We start from the raw sequence: 26,203 nt of genomic DNA on the forward strand, positions 1-26,203 counted from the left end.
GCATAGTTTCCCCAGTGGCCTGTCTGTCTAAGGTAGCGAATATTAAAATAGTCCTAATAATAAAATAGCAGTCAACCGTGTAGCCTCCTTACGGAGGGGGAGGAGAATAGCTCACTTTCCCTGGAGGGCCTGAGAAAGATCAGTTTACAGGCGTCAGCATGGGGTATGACCCCTCTTCCTTCTCTCCATCTTGATGCTGGCACGTGCCTCGGGGACCATCATCTCACATTAGCCCACAGTCTGGGCAGAAAACGTAACCAGGACTCCTTTTCTTCCCCACCCAAAACATACCCAGTCGTTTTGCTGACCTGGCTTCTGATTGGAGGCTGGTTGCTTTGGATAATGACCTCCAGGACCCCTCTGTGGGTTCCAGCCTGTTTGTATTACTCTTACCGTAACTCAAGACGCCTGCAGTGGGGTGTGAGAAGGAAAAGGCCGGTATTTTCACATCCCTAGGTCCCAGAGGCACAGGAGACTACAGCGTCCAGCTCCCTGAGTGGCCCAGGGCTGCAGCTGCCCATGCATCCCTTCCAGACGGGCTGCTCGCCAAGATGAGGGAGCTTCTTCAGTACATCGCTTGCTTCTTTGCCTTGTTTTCTACTGGGTTCTTGGTTGTAGCCACCTGGACAGACTGTTGGATGGTGAATGCTGATGATTCCCTGGAGGTAAGACGCCAGCAACTTCTTTTCCTCAACCAAGCCCTTCCAAATTTTCCCTGAGCCTCACTACTTCACTGTGTTCCCTGGGACCGATGATAATATTAGCCAATGCGGACTGGCCTAGTCTTTCTTTACTGCTTACCGAGTCTTCACATTATTAGCTCATGTCATCCTCCCAGCTAATCTATGAGGGAGGTATTGTTATGCCATTTTACAGATGAGATAACTGCATATTGCTTCTTTTTTTTCATAATGATGAATTCCCACAAGGGTAATGACATAATCCCTGTCACTGAGGCCTCTGGAAATTCACCTCTTCCATCACTGCATATACCTAAAGAATTAGCATGCAATAGGAAAATGTTGTTTTGAGGAGTTTCCAAGCAGGACAAACATGTCTGAGGGAAAAATAAGACTTTCCAGTGAGTCCCAAGGTGCAGGGAACAGATATGGATTTAAGAAACCCTCTCTTAAAAATGAATTACTCTTGGGAACCGACTGTTATGCACGAATGAGTGAGTGGTTCACATTTGAGGATTTTATTTTTCTTACTGCAGAAGCTCAGAAAGAAGTAATTCTGGAGCTTAAAAGCATTTCCTGTGGTTATACGAATCTGAGAGAGATAGAACTGAGTAAAAATCAAAATCAGCTATTATTCATCAGTAAGGTTTCAGAAAGTGTAGGTAAGAAAAAGAAGCAATATATCAGGAACTCAAATAAAGAGTATATAGCAACCCAATATGCTCTCTTATGTACATTCTGAAGGGAACAATTTACTCTAACAAATGCTATAATGTCAACTCTATGAAGTTGATAAAAGATACCCAAGAGCAAGTTTATATGTTTTTTCTCATAATTTTACTTATCAACTCTCAAGTTGGAGTTAGAAATGGAAAGTAATAATCTTTCTTTTTTGCTATGTATTAATTCTGCCATTATTTTTCTTGCTTTTAATTTTCCTCTGACTTCTTGACATGGCATTTCAAAATCATTGGAGTTATAAGTACTTCTTTAGTACTAGGAAATTATATTTCTGAAAATTGTGATAGAATTGAACTAGTGTAAAGGATGTTTGCTATATGTGAGTCCAGTGATGCATTTTATCTGGCCATGCATATAAGTGGTGGATGAAAAAAAAATGCTCTTTGAACAATGCTCAGGGAAAAGGGCAGATAAAAATGTCTGCGGCCATTAGCTTGCTAGAATCTGGGCTGTCAGTAGTAGGTGATTAATGCAGAAAAATGTTAGACTTGAGCAGACTTAAAATTATGTTTTTAAAAAATATAAAAAATTTCATCTAAAAAGCACTGTAGAAATATTTTCTAAAATAATTTGAAAATCTTTCTGCTTAAGCTAATGGAACTGCTAACTTCACTTGATGAGAAATGGAGGTTCAGAAAAGGTCAAACCTTGCTGAGAGAGATTGGGAGTCCTGGCATTTAAAGTACCTCTTGCTTCATTTCTCTACATCCAACCAATTTGCCACCTGCCCTGTACAAGAACACTTCTAGTTAAAATGAATGGAATGAGCAGGCCAGGTTATTCACCTCGAGTAAATCCTTACTAACCTTGGGCAAAAGTTAGGGTTTCTTAGCTTCTTCTTTGTTTTCCATACTTGAAATATATTGCTACAAATATTCCCCAAGAAGCCTCCATATTAAAAGAACCCTGTAACAAATGATGCCCCTTCTCTTACAACAATCACTTTATTTGGCAATATTTTTAAAGGGACACAAATTTCTCTTAATAATCGCTCCTTCAATTGTCCAGCACATGAAAGCATATAAATCATGCTACTATCCATAAATTTCAAGATTCTGATACTCACTGGCTCACTTATACTTCTCTCTCTCCCTGCTTCCTTCCTCATTTATATATTACCTTTGGTCCATATTACTAGCTCACTTTAAACAACTGTTGAACACATCATACCCATGGAAAATTTTTTAAAAAAAGGAATATTATGAATTTCTAGCTTTTCTTAGGATGATGCAGGCATCAGAGTTGGAAAATGCATTCTATAGTTCAAGTAAACATAACAAACATGAAATATATGTCATATTAAAGGTACTATGCTAGTTTCTACTAGGTGAAATAAAGATAAAGCAAGAATGAGTCCAGCCTTCCAGGAGTTACATTTAATGAGAAAAAAAAATATGCACATGAAACTAATAAAAGGCATAGGCCAATTCATATCTGAGAAATAAGTGAAGAAATTTCCATTGGAGCAAAGAAGATAGAACGATTATTTCCTGCAAGGGACAATGAAGCAAGTCTCAGGGAGAAAAAGACATTAGAGCAAAGCCTCAAAAAGATGCAAAGGATTTCAAAAGATAAAAATGGCGGCCGGGGCCTTCTAGAGGGCACATGATAAAGTGGAGAATGAGGAAAAGCTCACAGCTTGTTAGAGGATTAAGGTGAGTTAACAAGGAGTATTAGGCAGAAAAAGCTCAAATACTCGTGCCTTACTAGCGAATACTCAAATCCTACAAAATATTATTTTGCCTTACTTATACCTGCCTTGAAGTGTGTGTTCTTTGCATTAAGTAAAAGCATTAGGAAAAAGAAATAGTACACAGAATTGCAGTGTGCAGAGCCCTAAATCAGACACCAAGAGCCTGAAGCTAATACCCTGCTCCTGTCATTATTGATTCATTTGTGTCTCTGGGAAGACAGATGTGGTGAAAACAACTTGGATTGTGAAATTATTCTAGCCTGTGTTTGCCTCTTAATTGTCTGCATATATTGAGCAAGCCACACTCTTGTCCTTGACTCAATTACAAGATGAAGTTGAACTCAGTTGTTTTAAAGTCCTTTTTAATCTTTACATTTTTTAACATCAGGACTCCTTGACTATGATGACGTTTGCAATCCCAGAGAAATAGCCAGTCACTGAAGGACTGATGGCATCTAGAGCCTCCCCAAAAATTTCCACTGGAATCTTGAGTGAATGTTCTCCATTTTTTCTGCAATTTCACAAGCTCTTTCTTCCTTTCTCCCACTCACTCTCCTTCCTTATTTTTTTCTCCTTTCCCTCCTTTCTTCCTTCCTCCTTCTCCCTCCCTGTTTCTCTCCATCCCTTCTTTTTCTTCTTCCTCCCCCTTTCTTCTTCCTCCTCTCTCCTATCCTCCCTTTTCTATCACTTATGTTCTTCCTTTCTTCTCCTTTTTCTCCCTCACTTTCTCTTTCATTGCTCTCTCTCTCTCTCTCTCTCTCTCTCTCTCTCTCTCTCTCTTCATTTCACAAATATTCTTTGGCACTTGCTGTCTACCTGGTATTGTGGTGGGTACAGGATTATGAAGGAGGAAGAGACCTAAATTTTCCTTATGTTGCTCTCAACATATCGGGGAAGAAGGTAAACTGGTAGTTACTGTGTGATATGCACGTGCTATGATAACAAATAACTCTGCGTGTCCAGATCACTCAATCTAAGTCAAGTCTACCTAGAAGAAGAAACATTTAAACGAAGGACTTGAAGGACGGGTGGGTGAGGAAGGAGAAGAGGAGAATATTGCAAGCACAGGAAATGGTATAGGCAGAGATCCAAGTATAAGAGCACTTTACATTTGTGGCTTTGTGTATATTTCAACATAGGAAGAGTTTTCAGTGTAGGGAAGAGAATATAGGGACTGGGTCTCAAGGACTTTGTGTATCATGTAAAATACAGATGGTACACCATAGACAAGCATACTTCATTGTAAACAAACATGTACATGTGTTTTAGAAAGATCAGTCATTCTGGTTATTTGTGGAAAATGTTTAGAAGGGGTGAAATGAAGTATCGGGAGACCAATGAGGAGACTTTTGCCATAAAACAGGAGGGAAACAATGGTGGTCTGTGCTGGGGTGGTAGCAAGCATAAGGAGATATGTGAAAATATGGGAAACCCTAAGAATTCAAATTGATAGGATTGGTAATTGATTGCATATAGGAAAAGAAGGCTGATGAAGAGGGAGAAGTCAAGATTAAAATCCTTTACTATTTTGGGGCAATTGGAGGATTGGTGGAGTGACTCACCTAGAGCTTAAGTGGAGGAAAATTAGTCTCTATACAGAAGTCATCAAGCATCAATGTCCCTGAACCGCCTCATTTTTTCTCACTTAGATTTTTATGCCGTACCTCAACGGGGTCAGTAATACAATGATTTATAGTGGAGGGACTTACAGGTTGGACTTGATTTTAGAAGGACTGGAGATTAAATCCCACCTTGCCAGGTAGTAGCTGTGAAAATTTAGACAGGTGTCCAAACTGCTGTAAACCACATTTCCTCTTCTGTGCATAAAATATGCACATTATAAGTGTCTTGTGAGGATTAAAAGAACTTGTGTATCTAAAGCATTTACCACAGTACCAAGCAAATACAAATCAGTCAATAAATGTTAGATATATTATTGTCTATTTGCAGTTTACTGTTTTGTTTTTGTTCTGGAAGAGGAAATGACATTTTGCATAATGTTCACTGAAGGAAGAGCTATGAGATTTAAGTTCTATTTCTATTTCTGCTATTGATTCTCTTGGAGAGATTTTGTTTACTTCTCTGAGCTGTGGTTTGCCCATTTTTATATTTGTGACTGTTTCCTTTTCGTCTAACCAGGGAAATAAGACAGACAATAAAGACAAAATAGCATAAGTTACCTATTAAATACATTTTAAAAAGAAAATTTATGAATTAATAACATTATTAGTACATTACCTATATTATAAGATGTGTAATCCTTCATTGTCCTCACTGAAATAAAAAATTAGTTTCTTCACAAAATTACTGGTCTCTCAGTTATCACAAGGAAATAAATGTTTTCACAAGATTATTCCATTTTCAGTTAATCTTTTGTTAATTATTGACTCAGAACCTGCAATACACCAAGTACTGTTATGATTAAAATTTTATTACCTCAAATGAAAACTTCCCACATTTGGATTAATTTTATCCCTATAACCAGATTATCTCTTGGGATTTCTACATGCATTAATGATACTACAATTCTCTCAGACATAAAGTAAATATTAAAATAATTATATCTAGCATGTACTCTGATTATTTATATACTAGTTTTACTTTCCAACTGATTCCAAACTCCTTCAGTGAACATCTGAGGCTACAAAAGTTCTCTTATTCATCTCATAGTCTTGTACAGAACCTAGCATGAACTTCCAAATAACAGGAACTCATAATGTGTTTTTAACACCAATTGATTGGGTGCCTATTAAGATACTTGGTATATTTATTAAAAGGATGAATAAATGATTGTGAATGAAATATAATGTGAAGTGATCTTCAGAAACCTCACGTTGATCCCTAAATTAGGAGTATCTCTGTAGGGAGACCATCATTATTTTTTAGGAAAGATCTTTTATTTTGCTACAATTTCAATTCTCTCAAGATATAGATTTAGTTTCTCTTTTTAATAAGATAGGAATAAAGGTCTAATCCCCGGGATGTGTAATAAAGTTGGTGAAGTGTGAATTCTGGTCTTGAGGATATAGCTTTTCTGCCCAGTGTTTCAGAGAGAAAGAAATGAAGAAGAGAGAAAAAAGAAAATTAGTATTTTATTATTATTCACTCAACATAAATTGTGATCTGTCACTGGGAAGTAATCATTGCAAAGTTGTGATACGATCCTTTCATAAGCATTCTAAAATGATTAAATGTGTGACTTAAATGAATTAAACAATAAATGTTAAAACAAATATTTAGATAGGTCAGATATGCATTAGGATGGTGCAAAAATAACTGTGGTTTAAAAGGTTAAAAATAATTGCAAAAACAGCAATTACTTTTACACCAACCTAATAAATTAGGTAATATAACTGTGAAGAACACAAAAATTATATTTTACCTACTAAGTTTGTATTATCATATTTTTGCCATTTATACTTTTAGCCAGTGCTCCATAAATAAGGAGGCAGAGCTAAACCAAATATATTTTAGTAAATAAACTCATGGTACCTAAATGGAGTACAAAGGAAAGGTGGCATCTGTTTATTTTAATCTTTCTTCCTCATCCTTATAAAATGCCTGTCTTGAGTTCTTTTAGACGCTGGGATAGGGAAAAAAAGCTTAAATAAAATATTAAAATCAGAAGTTCTGAATCCTAGTATAAAAAAAATCAAATGTATTTCATGTTAAAATTGAAAATGTTTCAAGGTTTAGTATAGTATAGTAAAATGTGTTATTTAGTATTATTAAAACTTTTTCATCTTAATAAATATATACAAGGAACTACTGGAAACAGGCAAGTTGAATCTTCACTGTTAAAGTATATTATTAGCACAAAGATGGTAAAATGGTATGAAAACCATAATTTCCTATAATTTGGGTTTGCAAGGTGGTTTTTAAAATATAACTACATGACATTTAATTTTTCTTTTGGTTTATGCATTCTCCTACCTATGTATATTATATTCACACAAAAATTAAAGTGCATATGCATTTATAACCAAATGCATATTGAAAAAATATGTTTGATAGTAGTTAACCAACAACAAATATTTACTGAGCCTGCTGGGTATAATTTACAAGATGTGACAATTAAGTTTGTTGTGAACTAGTTGCTACCCTTTTTCTGATATCAGAGGGATAATGTATTATGAATTTTGTACCAACTGGACAAACAGGTAACCAAGTTTACTATTTGCAAATGCTGAAAAGGTTGCGTGAAAAAGTTTCACAAACTGAGGTTTTCACCAACAATTCATGGCTCTTGCATCATGACAATGCACCAGCTCCCACAGCACTATCTGTGAGGGAGATTTTAGCCAGTAAACAAATAACTGTATTGGAACACCCTCCCTACTCACCTGATCTGGCCCTCAATGACTTCTTTGTTTACCCAAAAATAAAGGAAATACTGAAAGGAAGACATTTTAATGACATTCAGGACATCCAGGGTAATACGTCGACAGCTCTGATGGCCATTCCAGGAAAAAAAAGAGTTCCAAAATTGCTTTGAAAGGTGGACTAGGTGCTGGCATCTATGCATAGCTTCCCAAGGGGAGTACTTTGAAGGTGACCATAGTGATATTCAGCAATGAGGGATGTAGCACTTTTTCTAGGATGAGTTTGCAAACTTAATTGTCTGGCCTTGTGTGTGTGTGTGTGTGTGTGTGTGTGTGTGTGTGTGTGTATTTTTCTCATGTGTAACTGAAGGAGAAATAAATGTCAATTAAAATGTTTTTAAGTTTCTCTAATTCTCAAAACATATATGTGAACTATGCAGAGGAAAGACAAACACACCTAAAACTACAGTAAACCAGACAAGGCAAGCAAAATTGTGTGTTGCTGCTTGCAAGTATTTCCAAAGTAAGAAAAGATAAATTGGCAAAGACTAGCATAGAGAAGCCTTAATGGGAAAGTGATAAAGAGATCAGAATAATAAATATCAGGATTGAAGAAATAATTTATAAACTCAACTGGGAAGAGTCATCCTCAATATGGTTTCTTAAAGCTTTTTCTGAGTGGTACCCTGCTCATCCTGAGCACTGTAGTAAATACTTTCCAGAGCCAGTTGAATAGACAGGGTCTAGGCTCACACCAAATCGGTTACAAATTTTCTAGTTTAAATAATAGTTATTTGACTCTTGGATTCAGCGGTTCTAGTCTATTCAGTCAAGTTGAAAACACCTATTACGCATCAGTGCATACAGTGTGTCAGTAACCATTATCTATGTCAAAGTTCAAATGGGGCTTAATGTGTATGGATTAGATAAATTGACAGATTTTTTTCCTCTCAGTAAACATCTATTGAGCATTATTGTGTACCAAGAAGGAGGGTCTGTAAGCTCCTTGAAGCAAGGTGACATACTTGTCTTTGTCATTGCTGTATCCCCAGCATTTAGTTAGTCTGTTGACTGACGCATGACAGCCATTCAATGAATATGGTATGTAAGATGACAACAGACAAACTTAGAAGACAGATGTACATAAATGCACATACAAAAAGATAATTCAATATTGTAAATGCTATAAAAATATAAACAGTGAGAGACTGGGTGAATCTCATGAATGAAGGAATATACTGGAAGTGGGATTTGCATAATAGGTAGAAATTTGGCAAGTTGAAAGCAATAGTGACTTATTCTCATTACTATATACCAGGACAGGAAAACTCAAATGCCTGTGGAACCAGGAAGTCAACATGCATGAGAAAGGCAGACTGCACAGGAATAGTGAGGAACATGTAAACACAAATCCCACCTAATGGGAGTAACTACTCAGCTCTTGGGAATTGTTGCTACGTGGGGCCAGGAAGTCCGGGTGGCCAGACTGATCGAGTTTCCAAGGGAAGCCAGAAATCTGGACTGTTCTGTAAAATCTCTATGTTTTACTGTTGGCAACTAATTAATATTAAGAGATTTCGGTTGGCCTCATATTTGTAACTTGTACTTTTATTGTCATACTGACTTCTCTCCATTTAGGAGACTATCACCTCCTCACTTCAGGAGCCACAGATATTCATTGAAATAATATGAAAATTCCTCTAGTATGGTGTTCTATATTATTTATTAATATGTAAATCACATGTTAAAAGATGAAAGTTTAATTTTGGAATAATCTATTTTAGACAACTCTGTGAACTAAGAATTATAAGTGAACATTTTGCATTTTTGCCCTTTAAGAAAGGTTAACCATAATATTTTAACCATCGGTCTGCTTTTTAAGAATCTGTCTTAAAACTTTTAAGAACTTTGATCCGCTTGCTTTTTAAAAAGTTCTTAATAAGCCATTGTACAACACCAAGATAATTACGTGAAGACTATCTATTATAAACAAGGAGGGCTTTCTTAAATATGACAACATAAAATCTTTTAACCTTGTCTTTTGTGCACAAAGGCACCTTTAAGGGTGTCTCCAGTAAGTGCTACATTAACACAGAAGTTTAGTTAATTACAGCCACTATTCTCACATACCTTAACTGAGTGTGAATACCAAGCAATCTAATAGTGTGCCCCTGAGCATTAATATCTAATGAAATGGGATTCCTTGTTTCCTCTAATGAGCTCATTGCTTTTCTAAATATGGTCATTGCAGGTAAATGATCAATAGCCTGGAAAATGACACCACTACTGGATTATGATGGCAAGAAAGAAATGCTCTTTATGTCAAATAAGTATCTTCACATATCTCAGGCTACTTCCTAGATAATCTCATATATAACAAGAATGGCCATATTGGGTTTGTTGGTTTGTTTTCGTGGCTGCATTAGAAGAAAATTATGGATAGTCACTGTTTGATTATGGAGCAGTAACTTCAAATCCACGTACCTAGCTCAAGTTGGAATAAACTGGATCCAGTGTGTTTCTTAAAAGTGAGAGACTGGCAATTGGCTATGAGAAAGTCTCTTTTCTGTTATGGTTATACCATATTTCTGTTATAGTATAATGGTTCCGTACAAATTGCCTCTACTATATTCTTTTCCTAGGGCTGCCATAACAAATTACCACAAATTTGGTGGCTTAATGTCAATGTAAGAATGTCCAAACCTGCAGATAATTTTTTCCCCCAGATAATTTTTATAGGAGCTTATTTGAGCCAAACTGACAACTTTGTTGAGAAGCAAGATCACAAGTGTTCTGGAGAATGACAATTTTGCAATTTCTTTTGGACATTTGCAATTAAGGAGGGAATGTGAGGAAGATTACATAGGTGAGAGAAAGCAAGGCAGGGATTAGATTACAGGATAGCTAACAAGATTATATGGTCTCTTGAGGGTGGCTACACTTCTGGCTTCTGAGGGGTCTGAAAAAGAGGCATTTCAAAGGTATATGTTAAAGTAGAGGCACAGAAACAATGGACAGGACTTGCTTAAGGCAAAGATAAACCTTTCACTAAAGAAGTTATACCTGGGGCGTGACTACCTACCATGACCTTCCCTGTTAGGAATTTATGATCAGTTCACCCTGTGAGGTTAGTTTTTGTCACCGGACTTGTCAGAGTTATTATAGAGTTCCTTTTTCACTCACATTAACACTAGGAAAATTTATTATCTCGCAGTTCTGGAGTCCAGAAGTTTGAAATCAAGGTGTTGGCAGGGTGGCACTACCTTTGAGGGCTCTAGCTGAGAATCTGTTCCTTACCTCTCTTCTATCTGCTGATGGCTGTGGGCATTCCTTGACTTGTGGCCATATCACTCCAATCTCTGCCTCCATCGTCATATTGCCATCTTCTCTTCTGTCTGTGTCTCTCCTCTGTCTCCTATAAGAACGCTTATCATTAGATTTAGGGCCTACCCTGGTAATCTGAGATGATCTTGGTATCTCAAGATCCTTAACTTAATTACATATGTAAATCCTTTTTTCCAAATAAGGTCTCATTCACAGGTTCTGGGGATTAGGACATGGACATATCTTTTTGAGGACCACCATTCAGCCTATTACGTCTACCTTTCTCCACTGTCGTTATGATTAGTAAAGCTGAACGCAGTCACTACCCAGGGTATTATGATATTTAAGTAGTTACATTATCATTTGTTGAGCATATCATTTATAGTGTGTAAGTTTATAATTTTTAATTCGTATAACCACTCTAGCATTATCTCCTTTATACAGATAAAAAGACTGAAGCTCAAAAAAGGGAAGATCTTGCCCATGTTACAACACAGTAATAACAGTGTTAATTCATATTTCAAGTCTACATGTTTTCAACTATAGCTTATGTTTTATCCCTACATAACTTTACATATTCATATTCTTTAGAAATTTCACAAGATGGATTTTCTTCATTATATTTTTGGTCTCTGATTCCTCAGCTTCCTGAGATAAATACTTGATACATTTCAGAACATCACTTCCAGATTTAACCTTAGGAAGAGCAAGCCAAAGTGAGGTTTTGTAGAATTCTGGCTGTAGGATAAGAATAAAATTAGGACTTATGACTTCATTCAAAGCTATGTTTTAATTTCCATTGCTAGAGTACTTTAACCCAAAATGGACTTAAGCTTTTTAAAAACGGGTGTTAGGTATGTTGCAATGCTTAAGGGCATAGACAAAGACTGCTGTGTTTGAGTCCTAGCTCCTTCATTTATTAACAATGCTTTCTTGGGGTTAATAACTTTCCTACACCTCATTTTCCTTATTTGTGAAATAGACAATGATAATAATATCTCACAGGGTCCTTGAATGAATAAATGAAATAATACCTTAAGCAGTAACTGCTTCATAGTATAGACTCAATATAGAATTATTCATTGCTACCAGTTATAAGTATTTTACATAGACAGTGATAATAGAACTACTACATTCAAAGTTGTGATGGAGTAGTGAGCAGTAGGGCTTTATTTGGCACACAACACACCTCCAAGCAGAACGTGGGGCAGAGAGGATCGCAGAACAAATAGTCCCTGACAGGATTTTTTTTTGCAAACCAAAGTGTTTTATATTCCTTCCTTGCTTCTCCACATCAGTTATAATCCCCATGCCTTTGCATTTCTCTTCCCACTCTGCTCTGTTGTTTACTCTGTCTTTAAGAAAAAATTTAAGTTTTCATTTTCCGAGATAGTTCTTGATGAAATCTTACTAAGCTATTTCCAGGTTTCCAAGGTAATGTGAATCCATAATTGAGCCAGAAGAAACAATCATATTAGCTGTTTTCATATGCATGAGCGCTGTTAAGAATACTGGAATCTATGTAATGTTGGCATGTTTACAATTCTAAGAAATCTATTGTGACTTACAGTTTATAGATAAAGTATGGGAAGGCTCAGGGCACGGGTAGCTTTTAGCTCTAAGTGGACACAGAATCATCTGTACAACATTTCTAAGTAAAAGTGGTTTATAGCTGTCAGAGCGTATGAAACTAATGCTCAGTTTGTTTACATCCATATCATAGCTTAAGCATTTGTAGTCTGTCAGAAGAGCAGGGAGGAAGAAACCATGCGGTCTTCATATTTCAGTTATGCATGTTTTATGTATAGCTTTCTGTGGCAATTATTTTAAGTTTATGAACCTCATATATAATAACATTTTTCTTCATGGAACCCAGTGTTCTTCAACAGTGAAGAAAAATTAATGTACATTCTCAATAGACTAAAGATGTCAACTGTTATCACCTATTATCCTATTATTATATTGATTTGGGGGAGATGAGTAAATGTCAGCACAGAAAAGTGAAGAGAATTGTCTCCATGTTAAACCATGACGCCATGATGGAACCAGTTGTAGGCATTTGCATGTATGGAATTCTGATTTTATCCATCTTAGGCATGACTTTTCCTCTGCCCCACCTCCATTCAGGAAGTGAGTTCATTTCCCGGTGGGGAAAGCCTTTAATTATTAATGCTTAAGGGAAAATACTCTAAAATGCATTATGTTTGTTGTAAATGAAATTCTGATCACGCTTGTAACCACTGTACTTTGCTATCAAACTCACAAGAGCCACGTTCTTCCTTTGATCGTGGGGAACTGAAGTGTGTCTACGTGAGTCATTTCACACAGTGTCTTCTCCAACATCTAGGTGAGCACAAAATGCCGGGGCCTCTGGTGGGAGTGTGTCACAAATGCTTTTGATGGAATTCGCACCTGTGACGAGTACGATTCTATACTTGCTGAACACCCTTGTACGTATGCCTTAGACATCCCCTTGCAGGGAGGGAATACCAAAGGAAATTGAACTCAGGTTTCCATTGTATTGTTTTGTTTTCTACAGTACTATATTAAGGGTCTGTCCAGTTTTAAATGTTTTGATTAGAAATTTTGTTTATTTCTGAAATGTGAAATGAAACATTTTAGCGTATTTTATCTTTTCCCATGTATTTATAAATTATTTAGTGTAAAGATGCTATCTTATTCATCTCTGCTTTTCTCCAAAGACCTGGCATAGTGCCCGATACACACTAGGCTTATAGTAAACACTTTTAAAATGGAAATACGTTCTTCAGGATGTTGTGATTTTGATTATTAGAATTGACAAGTTAGATGAAAAGCATTTCAGAGATATCTTTTAGCAATGACTTAGTTCAAATAGGAAGTTTACAGTATTTCAATGGAAGATTTGCTAAGAAAGAGAGAGGTGGAGATAAAGGGACACAGACAGAAAGAGGCAGAAAAACAGATAGGGAGATAGGTAGGCAAAGAGAGATACACCGACTCTGGGACCAGGGAATGAAAAAATCAATATATGTGACACATTATTAGTGGGAATAGTGAAACCAGCTCCTTCGCTTTCCGTATTCTTAGCTTTAAATTATAATTAAGTGTTACCAACGTCCAAGTTTCTAGGAATAAAGAGATTTCAAAGATTAAAACATGTTATTGTTGATTCTCTGAATTCTTCTCCTTACCGATTATTTATTTTAGAGTATTGAATGTGCCAAGAAATACTGGTCCTGTTATTAAAGCAAATTGGTTTTAGTCTCTTTCAAAGTAATTGACGGGTGATGGTACCACATGGCAACTTCTTTACTTAATATAATTGAAGAATAAACCTTGGAATGTGACTTTTCCCCTGAACAGTTGTTTCATCCAGGGAAAAGCACTTAGAAGGAGCAGTGCTATAAAATATCTTCCTCTGTCATTTAGGATTTGAGTGCCTGAAACATTTTTAACATAATTCATAAGGCCTTTAGTTTATTTGTCTAAAAAGACCTCTTAATTCTTTGTCTTTTTTTTTTTTCCTTGCGCTAACCTAGTTTTACCTACAAAGAAGCATGATTTGGTCAATAAGAATGGAAATTTGTGTGGACTCTAGGCTATTGCAGAAATGCCATCAGATGGTTAGAGCTGAGAAGAAAAAAGAAAGATGAAATCTTTCAACCTTTTCAATATGGTTATGTACATTTATGCAAGAAAATAAAATCACTCATAAGCCTACTGTACAGAGAAAACCATTGTTTATATTTTAATGTTCCTTTTTTGTCTTTTGCTTACACTATCTCATATTTTTCTTGTGATATATTCTTACCTGTTAGTTTCAAATAATATCTAAAAGATCTTTTAAAAATTCTATCATATACTTAAGCACAACAGAGATTAAAATGTATTTGAAGAAGATAATATAACACTATAACTCTAACTTCTAAATTATAATGTTACCTATAAGAAAGTAGAATTTTATTTTAGTCTTTGATATCTTTTCACATTCAAAATTTCATAATCTTTCCCATTGCTCTTTAAACCTAGGATATACAGACCCAGATAAATACTTTTTTTCAGGGCTCCTGTTGATATAGTTAATTTGAGCCTCCTTTCCCCCCATTAGAGTGTTTAATGTTACTCTGGCAGCCAAATCTCACCCAATACTCAAAAAGAAATTTCTGTCTAGCCAGCATTAGCCACCTGCTTTTAGAGCTGCCCTCTTGGAAGTGGGCTAGCCATGGGGCCCTGTCTGACCTGTCAGTGTGAGTGCTGGAGTTCCATGTGGCCTCTGAATAACACTGGGTGGCATCGGGGGTTGAAAAGGGGAATTCAAGGACCCTCAAGGATTTCAGGACACCCCATCTAGATGGCATTCTTGTACCTTGGTGGTCCCAGGTTCTGAAAAGGGACTTAAATTTCAGGGAGGGGCACTCCAAAATGTGGGACCCCTTGGCTAGGGATGCTGAGCAGGAGGCCCACTTGTATATACCATTTGAGAATCAAGAGTATCTGTTGAAATATAAAAACTGACAATTACCTATGGAGTTACACATTTTTTCTTTCCTTAGTTTTGAGAAAAATCAGCCTTAGAGTCGGCCTAAATTTGAAACTTGAGTGTAAATTATTTTAAAGAATGATAAATTTGGAGAACTTAAAAATTCCATTCTAGAAACAAATAGATGCTCATATATTAATGACAATGATTATATATAGTATACGTACCTGGTAATAATGTAAAGCTGATTTTATGCCTGGATAGTCTCTTACATGGATCAAAAAATATTTTTTGTATTTTAAACAAGAATAATTGGCCACATTTTTGCGAGCAACCTATTACTCAATAGTCCCTAAAGTTACTTCACCATTGAGGAAAATTACTTACAATGCAAGGAAACCCAAATCATTATGAATATAAAACAAAATTCCTGTATCTTTAAAGGAATATATTTTATTACTCCTCTCTGTTAGCTAAAATACTAGTAGTTCTGACTTCAGAATTAATTAACCCTCCTTTGGTCATGGCTTGAAGGGGTGAAAGAGAATATGATCTGCCTTCCAGAAATAGTCTTCTGCTTAATGACAGAAGCTCCTCCTCTTGAAATTCTACTGATGGCTCCCAACAGCCTAAATTGGCAAGAGACATCCTAAAGTATTTTACTTTGTTCCTCTATACCAAATTTTAACAAATTATTTAAAATATTTTTTCAATAAAGCGTCAAACAAATACAATGATTATTTATTGAATATTTATTGGGTAACTTCCTTAGAACAGATACTCTATGTACTTCAATTCACTGTTCAACTGTAATACTCGTGACCAGTACTCATTCCAGAACAAAAGGCAAAAGAGAAATATTTATTTAGTCATCACTATATGCCATGCATTTTGCTAGGAAGCCAGTAAGACTAAGTAATAATCAATGCTTAAGCAACTAATGTCAACAGTCTCATAATATTTTTTACGAAAAATTTAAGGGTACTCATTTTCAAGTTTATGCAAAGTTAAATGCATGATTCTTTCAGTTGCTTGTGTTACTGTATGTGGTTTTATTTTTATTTATATTTTTTATGTACTTCTGTGAATTAACATCTTTTCGTCATCTGACTCTGCTGTAACCAAATGCCCTGATCTTCCAGTGAAGCTGGTGGTAACCCGAGCGTTGATGATTACTGCAGATATTCTAGCCGGGTTTGGATTTATCACCCTACTCCTTGGTCTTGACTGCGTGAAATTCCTCCCTGAAGAGCCGTACATCAAAGTCCGCCTCTGTTTTGTTGCCGGAACCACATTACTAATCGCAGGTATTGGTCTGGACTTAGTGATAGAGGTAGAGAAGCTCCTTTAGGTTTTGAGGTGAAGGAGGAGGGTGCTGTTCTGAAGCAGTTCATTTCAGGATCATATGTGACTTGCTTTTCTGGACTGAAGGAATAAAGAACACATCCATCAGTCCTACTTTCTTTTGTTTTGGAATCAGATAATCTCTTTTTGTTAATAAGTAGATCAAGATTTACTGACGTCCTCAAACTAATTTTTAACCATCTAAAGCAGCTGTATAATGCTTTAATTTAAAAATATAATTTCTTTTGTGATTATTCCTGAAGTTAAATCCTCAGTTAAGCCCCGAGCCACCACCTCCTTACCTGTACCCACTCCCACAAATTCTTCTTAGCAATGAACTAAATTGTGCCAAGGTCTGTGTTAGACTTTTCTCATGTGCCCACCCATTTGATCAAAAATGACACAATAAACAGATCATGTTATTATCTCCTCTTAAGAAGCATGAATAAATGGAGTTCTGAAGACTAATAAATCAAGCATGACTAATGAACCACACGTTGAAAAGCACTTTACATGTTGTTTATTAGTGAAACAGCAAAATTGATATTTTACTCAGGTCTGTCATCAACTTCAAAATGTAGAATTCCTCTATTACAGCATGATGTCTTCTTTGGATCTTAATGCAAGTTGGAAGGAAGTATCTGTGGAAGAAATCAAAGAGCAGGAAGACTGAAAACTGTTAGGAATGCCCGCCACAGAGAATCATCTTCATCTATGGTAGCAGCAAAAAGTTAGCAAAGCAAATGTTAAGTGGAAACCTGACCAGGCAGTGTAGGATAGTGAATGAATAAGGATTTTGGAACTAACTATACCTGGAGATATATATGAGTGATACTATGTGACCCTAGGTCAGTTACTTAACCTATCTCTGTTTCCAGATCTGCAAAATAGGCTGAATTTCCAGCAATTAACACCTATTTTGAATTGCTATTATGAAGATCCAGTGGGAACAGAGCAAGCTCATAGTGGGGAGCCTAACCCACCATATACTCAAAACCAGGCTTCCCTGATTTTTCCACCCACATGCATCGAGTCAAGGCCCTGATGATCCTCAGTTTGTATTATAATAAGTCACAAAAATTTAGTAATTTTTTTAAGGCATTCATTTCTACATCCAGTTTAGTGATAAAATAAAGCTTTTAGAGGTTACACTGTGTTTTACTTGATAAATTTAAACATCATTTAATGCTATACAATTTGTTCCAGAATACTTTTTGAGATATCACTAGATGGTCCATATTTATAAAACAACAAAATGAGCTAAATTTAAAGAAAACTAAGTCAATAAAGAAAATTCTTGCAGGGATGTTTGAATAAATGACTAAATTAAATTGTCAGACATGGCCAAAGTCTTGGAACCATCATTTGAAATTAATATGCTATATGTAGATAGATATAGGTATAGATATAGATATAGATATATGAAATCTGTTTCTAAATTTCAAAACAAGGGATTTCCATTCTAAACCTGTGGGTTACAGTATAAAAAAAAGGGTGATAAATTATACCCTGTTATCTAAAGATTATATGTTCGTGATCTGGTTCTTCTTAAACTTCTTGCATTGTAAAACTGGGAGAAGAATGCAATGAAATGGTGTCTTAAATAGAAATCACAAACTTCCTAGAAAAAAATGTAAAACTTTTTTTAGACACTACAAATTTCAGAAATACCCTTTTCACATAGCCTTTTATCTCCCAACTCCCCATCTTCTTTTCTTGTATCTAGGCCCTGACATGCAATTTAGACCTTTAAAACGAGAGGAACCTAGTGGCATCATTTCAAGCCAATTGTCGGAGAAACTAATGTATGAGTAGTGAGTTTTATTTAAAAAGTAATAAAGTTTAAAAGTAATAAAGTTTCTTATTTCATTCTTATGTTATGTGGGGGTGATAGATAAGAGTTTATTTTAAAATAAAGACAATTTTTACTTCAGTTATTTGTTTTTAATCCTAAAACACTAATAAGTGACTGTAAAAACAGTTTCCATATGGGTACTGATTATGTAGCTGACATAGCTTCCTTGGTGGGTCTGGGTGGTATAGGGGAGTAACAAAATGTTCTTAAAGACTTATACTGTCAATTTAAAAAATCAATATAGAATGAACATATGCTTTACATTGTTTGTCTTTGATTTTGTGTTCTTTCTCTTTTTTCTTTGTTTTTAATATATTTTGTTTTTCTACAACACTAAAATAATGTTGGAAAGATAGGAAAATTAAAGAAAACCACAGTGACCATTTTAGATTTCCTCAAGCAAATGAGCACTGCACTATTTTATTTTTGCATTTCTATGTGTGTTTAAACTAAGATATAATTTGGGAGAAATACAAGATAGAGGGCAAAAGGAAGACATAAAAGAGGTGACCAAAATTTGTGTTGTCCATGAATTCATAGTGTTGTTATTATCCTTCTAAATAATGCCATCAATTTTGGGTATCAGGCAGATCTCCTTGGATGTTAATTTGGAAAAGGCCTGCATCTTTTTTTTTTTTAATATATCTTTCTTTTCTTTCAGGTGCCCCAGGAATCATTGGCTCTGTGTGGTATGCCGTTGATGTTTATGTGGAACGTTCTTCTCTGGTTTTGCACAATATATTTCTTGGCATCCAATATAAGTTTGGTTGGTCCTGTTGGCTTGGAATGGCTGGGTCTCTGGGTTGCTTTTTGGCTGGGGCTGTCCTCACATGCTGCTTATACCTGTTCAAAGGTAAGAACAAAGTAAAATAGCCTCCTTCCTCACCTCCAGTATCATTCTTTCCAACCCAATGGCAACACATCTCACCAGTCCAAAGTAATGTTGTTTACTTGATCCCTACCATTAAAAATTTCAGTTGTTCAAGGACAACTGATTTGCAATACTTGAACCTCATTACCCAGTTAGTGTTACAGTCGTTGAAAATAAAAGCTACAAGTGTGCCTAATACCCAAATATATAATGATTATTTTAATGTGTCATCATCTTATATGTCTTCACTCAATCTATTAAATTTATATTTGGAATGAAACAGAGAAGTAGTCTGAGAGGCAAGCCAAATATTTGTTGTGAAAGAATATAACATGGTTTCTATTATAAAGCTATCACTTGAAAAGCTAAGGGAATCCCTCTCTGGATCAGGAAAAATAAAAGGAGGATACTTGGTTGAATTTTAAATCCAAAAATAATTTTCAGGATGAAAATTTTAGATTTTCATCCAGAGTTCTTCTTAGATGATTTCCTTCTTAGAATATGTATATCTTTGCTTCTTTTGGGGAAGAATATATAAAATGACATTATTTTATTTCTCAAAGTTTTCTCAGCCATAATTATTTTTTTTATCTCCACAATTCTCTCTCTCAAACAGATGTTGGACCTGAAAGAAACTATCCTTATTCTATGAGGAAGGACTATTCAAATGCAGCTATTTCCATAGCCAAGTCATATGTGGCTCCTCGGACAGAGACTGCCAAAATGTATGCTGTCGACACAAGGGTTTAAAGTGCTGCTATCAGTCTGTGTTTATGTTATTTAACTAATCAGTCACAAAGTTCTGGTTAATAAAATAGTGGGTTAACCCAGAAACAGTTATTTAAACTTCATGTTCAACTAAAATAATTGCTCACCTTAATCAAAAAGTTTGTCACTTCCGTTATTCTCAGGTTCTTCCTCATTTTGTGTACCCTCCCTCTCTCATTCATGCACATACAAACACTTTCCTTATATTTCAAGACAAGCTTGCTAGGATATAAAAATGTTTGTGATTTCTATATTGCTGTAGAGACTGTGACATTGTGATATTAAAATAAAATGACACTTTAAGAATAGAATGCAACCCTCAAAAGAGGCCAGAGATTCTCATCTTTGAAGGGATTGACAAGCTTTCGTTCTTTCCCCGGTTTTCGGTTCACTTTTTGTATTCTCAGCTGAGTGAGTTATTTGATAACTCTGAAGAAGATGGTTCTTTCAAATTTAAGCTAGTATATCAGAGCCTGCTACTGCTCTGATTCTGTTAAAATAGAAAAAGAAAATAGCGTTATGTGTCAGCCATTGGTGGAAGTTAAAGATAAGAAATTCCCCCTCCATGCTCCAAACGTCAAAGGCAAATGCTAAATTAATAGAATCAGTGGTGACTTTCTGTTTCATTAACAACATAAGAGATATGTGTATTATGGTATCACTACTTTCAGTTTGCCATTACATTCCCAAATGATTAGACTATAGCAGTAATATGAGGTGTGATAAAAAAATACAGTGAATATTTAAATTAAAAAAAAATTAACAGAAAAGACACATTGCTATTAATCCCCCTCAAAATACTCTCCTTTGCTTCAAACATACTTATCCCATCATTCTTGCCACTTTCTGAAGCAATTCTGGAGGTCCTCTTTCATGAGTTTCTTTGCTTCATCCTCCATCATGACAATGCTCCATGTCACACGTCACTTCTGGTACAGCAATTTCTGTCAAATAAAAACATGACATTGTGTCCTCATCCACCTTATTTACCAGATCTGGCACCGTACAAGTTCCGGCTCTTCCCCAAAGTCAAAATAACCATGAAAGGAAAACATTTTGAATCAATTCAGGACATCAAGGCAGCCACGACAGCACAACTGAAAATACTCATGAAAGAAGACTTCCAGAACTGCTTCAGAAAGTGGCAAGAACAATGGGATAAGTATGTTCAAAGTGAGGGAGAGTAATTTCAGGAGTATTAATGGTGATGTGTCTTTTACTATAATAATTGTTTTACTTTAAACACTCACATTTTTATCACACCTCATAGCTAAGACAGGGAGTTCACTCATTTATTAATTGGACATCCAAATATGTTTCATGAATGCACCATATTAGAATTCACTGATTCAGTTGTCCTTTCACAACTAGATCCTCAGCGCCTAGCAAAATATCTGACATATAAAATTTAACAAATATTTGTTGATTGAGTGAAATAAAGACTCACCCCTCTCTTTCAAAATCAATTACCCTCATAAATTGGTGCTTTTTTGAAAAAATAGAATTACATAGACACTTAAGAAGAAAATCAGTGAATGATGGCTAATGGGATTTTATTAATATTCATAATGTAATAATCTTTAATCTTTTAAATGGTAGAGCTTTTAAAAGGTTATAAATTTTAATCTCAGGTTTTCTGATTCCTAGTAATCCATATGAATAGCATTAGTACCCTTGCAGTACCTTAATGGACTATTGTTTAAACTAGAAATTAGTTCTTAGGAAAACGGAAATATAGTTGTGAATTTCTGAGGACCCCAAGAGAAGTGTTTTAAGTTTAAAAAGCTAAAAATAATGTGAAAATGAGATGATGAAAGCCTAGTACACATATTAATGTTGTTGAGAGTGGTGTTCATGATTTTACCAGTATTCTCAGAAGTTCTAATCTAATCAGAATTATGGGCAATTGATTCACTTTTATTTCATAGGTATTACTAACTGTGTAATTGACTTTGAAAAAATATTGTTTGTAGATCATGATTCTTAGTTATATGGGTATTATTCTATGCATTTAAAAACTTATTTGTGTTGGTTTTTTTTTTCTCAACCATGGTTTTTAAAATTTTTATGTTCACTTTTATTTTATGACGTATTGTCTGTGATGTTTTGTGTACTCTAATATTCTCTTGAAATTCTGGGGAAAAGCAGGCTAAAAATTAATTAAATAGTTCACAATATTTTAGAGATACGAATTTTTCCCTTCTCAAATATTTTATTTGTATGAGGAAATATTTCAAAGTATTATGATGATAATTAACATCTATGACTGTTTTGAATCTTTTTCTCAATAAGAACATTTTGCATTAGTACTTTTACAAATACAAAAATACTATATCTTTTAATACTAATATTCCCGGGAAGAATATTAGTATTTTTTTTAATTGCCTAGGAGATGTTTCCTTTTAATCCATAATCCATGATAATTTAATAAAGCATCTCCAAATAAAGCATAAAAATATATTTTGTATAGCAACTAGTGAACGACAAAACAAATATTAAATAGTTAAGAAGTAATCATTAACATGGTGGTGGCTCAACATGCTGAGAAAGAAAAAAAATAATATAAGCCCAAAGGATTAGGTTGAAATATTAAAGTTCACTAAAGTCTGGGTACTATTTATAATGTAGTCGTGTCCTATTAATTGCAATAAAAAAAATAAAATTTACAAATTAGACAATTTTATTTATCTTCCACTTTATTAGCTATTGCTTTTTAATATCACATTTTATTATTATAGAAGTTGTATATGTGCATTGCAGACAGTTGAAAAACAAAAATGTATCTTATGTAAATAGCATGGCACCATATTCTCTCCACCTAGAACATCACTACTCCTAAAACCTTATTGAATGTCTGCACATCCTTCCATATGTTCTGTGTTTATGCACATACACACAAACACTCACACATAGACATACATTAGGTAGGGCTGCTATGTCTCTTGGACTTAGTAGAGTGGCCTTATGTAGTAGGTGTTCCGTGGGGCCCAGTGGCACAGTCTCCCTGGTCACCTGAGCCGGGTGCTCCAGGTATGCTCTTGTGTGGGTTATGTGTTTCCTCTTGTTGTTGTTGAGCCTTGGTTGCTGCTTGCACATTAATGGGGGGATTCTTTCCCGGGTTGATTGGTTGTGAGGAAAGGCCGTGACTACAGTGAAGGAACTATTGTGCAGGAACTGACCCTATGGATCAGGATTCACTTTAGCAGAGCTCTGGTGCCTGCCCAGTGTGCACTTTGAGTTTTTCGTCCTTGGAGGCAGCCAGGTGATGCTCCAGCTCAGTTTGAACCTGGCCAGTGGGTATGCCTGCCCCAGGGCTACCTGGGAGGGGACCACCACAGGCCAAATTCAGACACAGCTTGTGCTCTGCCTGAGGCCACCTGGCATGAGTCACAAAGCAATCCACACATATCTGCCACTCACATTGTGCTTGGAGGTGCCTTGAGAGGCCAAGCCAGGAACTAAGGCTGGCTGCCATTAGTGCTGGGCTTAAGGGCTGCTCAGCTAGAGGTACCAGACATGCAGAAGCCAGATGCTGCTTGTTTGGGTTTTGTGAACCTTTGAGAGACTTTAGGAAAATCTGCAGCGTGACTCAAGGCAGGCAGTTTATATGAAAAAGCCACTGCAAGCTGTTTGGGTGTGCTCGAAAGTTGGTGGGGGTGTGGTCTCAGAACACCAGGGTTGGGTGAATGAATGGTAATAGCTAGGCTGATGGAGATTCAGGTATGGCCGCCGCCTGTGTCTGCACGCTGGAAAGGGGGAGGGCTCAAAAAATGAAGAATGGCTCCTGCCAGCTCCTCCATCTGGGAGAAAGCTGCCCCTCGAGCTCTCACACTGCAGCCAGACAAGTCAGTTCCCCACCGCATGTGTGGAAACGGAGCCCTAGAGAGCAGTTTCCAGGCTCTGGGCCTCACATGGAAAGGTGCTGGCTCAGGTAGTAAATGGCCATCAACTGTGATTGGATGGCCATCAGCTGTGGCTAGTTGGCCATCAGCTGTAACCAGTGAGCCATTGGCCACTAATATAACTGCTATAGCTATGCTAACAAAGAATGGGGGCTAGCAAGAAGATGGTGGCTGAGCTAGCAAGCATGGATTGCAGCTAGCAAGCGGTGGAGTGAGGGTTGCAGATCATGTGGCTCCTGTTTCCTGTGTCTCCAACCCAGCCTCCAGTGAGAATATAGTGGTGTGACTCCCCTATCTATGGCTCCGTGGGTGTTCCTTTTTGGCTTCACCATGCCCTGCGTTCGTATGTGGGGAGCGGGACCAGAGACCCCGCCTGACACCCCGCATGAGTCCCTGCATGACAGCGTGTTCCTCACGCCCCTCAAACCGCTGCCCCAGCGCTGGAGCTCAGAGTGAGTGATTCCATCAGTGAGTAAGTTTGTCCTCCAAGAGGAGTACCTCGGAATGTAGCTGCCTGGGTTTCACTCAATCACAATCTCTGCTGGTTTTCACAACCAGAAATTGTGGGGACTCCTTTCCTTGGCACTGGAACCCTGGGCTGGGGAGCCTGGTCTGTCCCTTTGCTCCTTGGGGGTGAGGGACCTTCGCAGCCAAAATATTCCAATTTTTAATGGTCACACGTGGATGTGAGACCAGCCTATTTCACATCTCTGCCCCTCATACCAGTCTCCAGGTGGCTTCCTCTATATGGCTTTGGTTTAGCAAGACTTCAGACGATTCTCAATGATGGTTGTTTTGTAGTTTAGTTGTAATTTTGATGTCATGAAAGCACAGCATTTACCTACTCCACAATCTTTATCCCTCGAGCGAGGTAGCTCAAATCACTCTGCTAGCTCAAATGTGACAATTTTTCAATATTTTTCATTTCAGGGTACCATGGAGTTATAAATTTTCATTAATTCAATGTGTTTTAATTTACTATAATTATTATTTTGATACTTGCAGTGTTAATCTTTGGTCAATAGGGGCTTCTTTAATTTGACCACTGTGTTTTCTGGACACAGTCCTTCAAAAATTTATTTTTCAGTAATCTTAATGTTGAAGTACATGCAGAAAAGTGTGTTTATAGCTAGATGAATTTTTCACAAAGTGAATATACCTGTATAATAAATCAGTGTCTATGTCAAGAAACAGAAGATAATTTTCCCCCAGAAGTTACTCCTTGCTCTGCCTTTCAGTTATTATCCTTACTATCCTGTGGGTAACTTGCAACACCGTAGATTAGATTTGTCTGTGTTTGAACTACTGTATATTTGTTTGTGTCTAAGTTTTTTCACTCAACACAAGATTCCAAATTCATCTATATTGTTGTGTGTAGTTCAGTATGTTTGTTTTCATTGCTGTACAGTATTTTATATGCCACAATTACTTAATATGCCACAGATACTTAATCCATTTTACTGGTGATGGATATTTGGTTTGTTTCCAAATTTTAGCTATTATAAATAGTGCTGCTATGGACATTCTTGTATGTGATTTTGGGAGACACCTGCACTCCCTTCTTTGATACCTAGGAATGGAATTGCTCTGTCATAGATGTGCATATGTTTAGACATAGTGGATATTGTCAAACAGGTTTGCAAAGTGCTTGTAGCAGTTTATGCTCCCACAACCGTATGATGCTCCACATCCTTGTTAACATTTAGTATTGTCTTTGGTCCTTTTAGCCTTTCTGGTAGGTGTAGATGTGTAGTATCTGGTAGGTATCAATAAACAAACATCTTATTCATTCTAAATAACACTGTGTCTAAATCTGTAAGAATCTATTGTTAACTAATTTAAAATCATGTTGTTCTGTGGGCTCGATACCAGGTGTTTCATGCTTAAAAGAGAAACGAGGAAGTTGTCTTTGACTCTTTCATCACCTTCATTTCCACAGCTAGCGAAACAGTAAATGCTATGGATTCTAACTCCTTACAAGCCCTCAAGTCATTGCCTTAGTCCAAGTCATTACCTCATTTTAGCCCAAACCATTCTCTCTCTCCTGGAAGGTAGTAACAGTTTCTTCTTTTTCTTTCTCTAGTCCATGCTTCACACTACAGCCAGATGAAGTTTTTAAAAATAAATGTCCAATCATGTTATTTCTTTGCTTGAATGTCTTTCTATTGTTTCTAAGATAAAGCAACACACATTTTAACATGATTTTTAATGTTGGATGTGACTTGGTCCCTGGGTACTGCT

At 36.3% G+C, this 26,203-nt stretch overlaps 1 protein-coding gene across 1 annotated transcript; it reads left to right on the forward strand.

Annotated features, from left to right (window-relative positions):
- CLDN16 (claudin 16) lies at positions 1-26,203 on the forward strand. The gene is made up of 5 exons (XM_019743140.2): positions 1-665; positions 13,108-13,210; positions 16,365-16,529; positions 19,083-19,274; positions 19,909-26,203. The coding sequence occupies exons 1-5, from the start codon at positions 552-554 to the stop codon at positions 20,040-20,042; spliced, it is 708 nt and encodes a 235-aa protein (XP_019598699.2). The 5' UTR covers positions 1-551; the 3' UTR covers positions 20,043-26,203.

This window comes from Rhinolophus sinicus, linkage group LG01 (genome assembly GCF_036562045.2).
Source record: "Rhinolophus sinicus isolate RSC01 linkage group LG01, ASM3656204v1, whole genome shotgun sequence".
Lineage (NCBI taxonomy): Eukaryota > Metazoa > Chordata > Mammalia > Chiroptera > Rhinolophidae > Rhinolophus > Rhinolophus sinicus.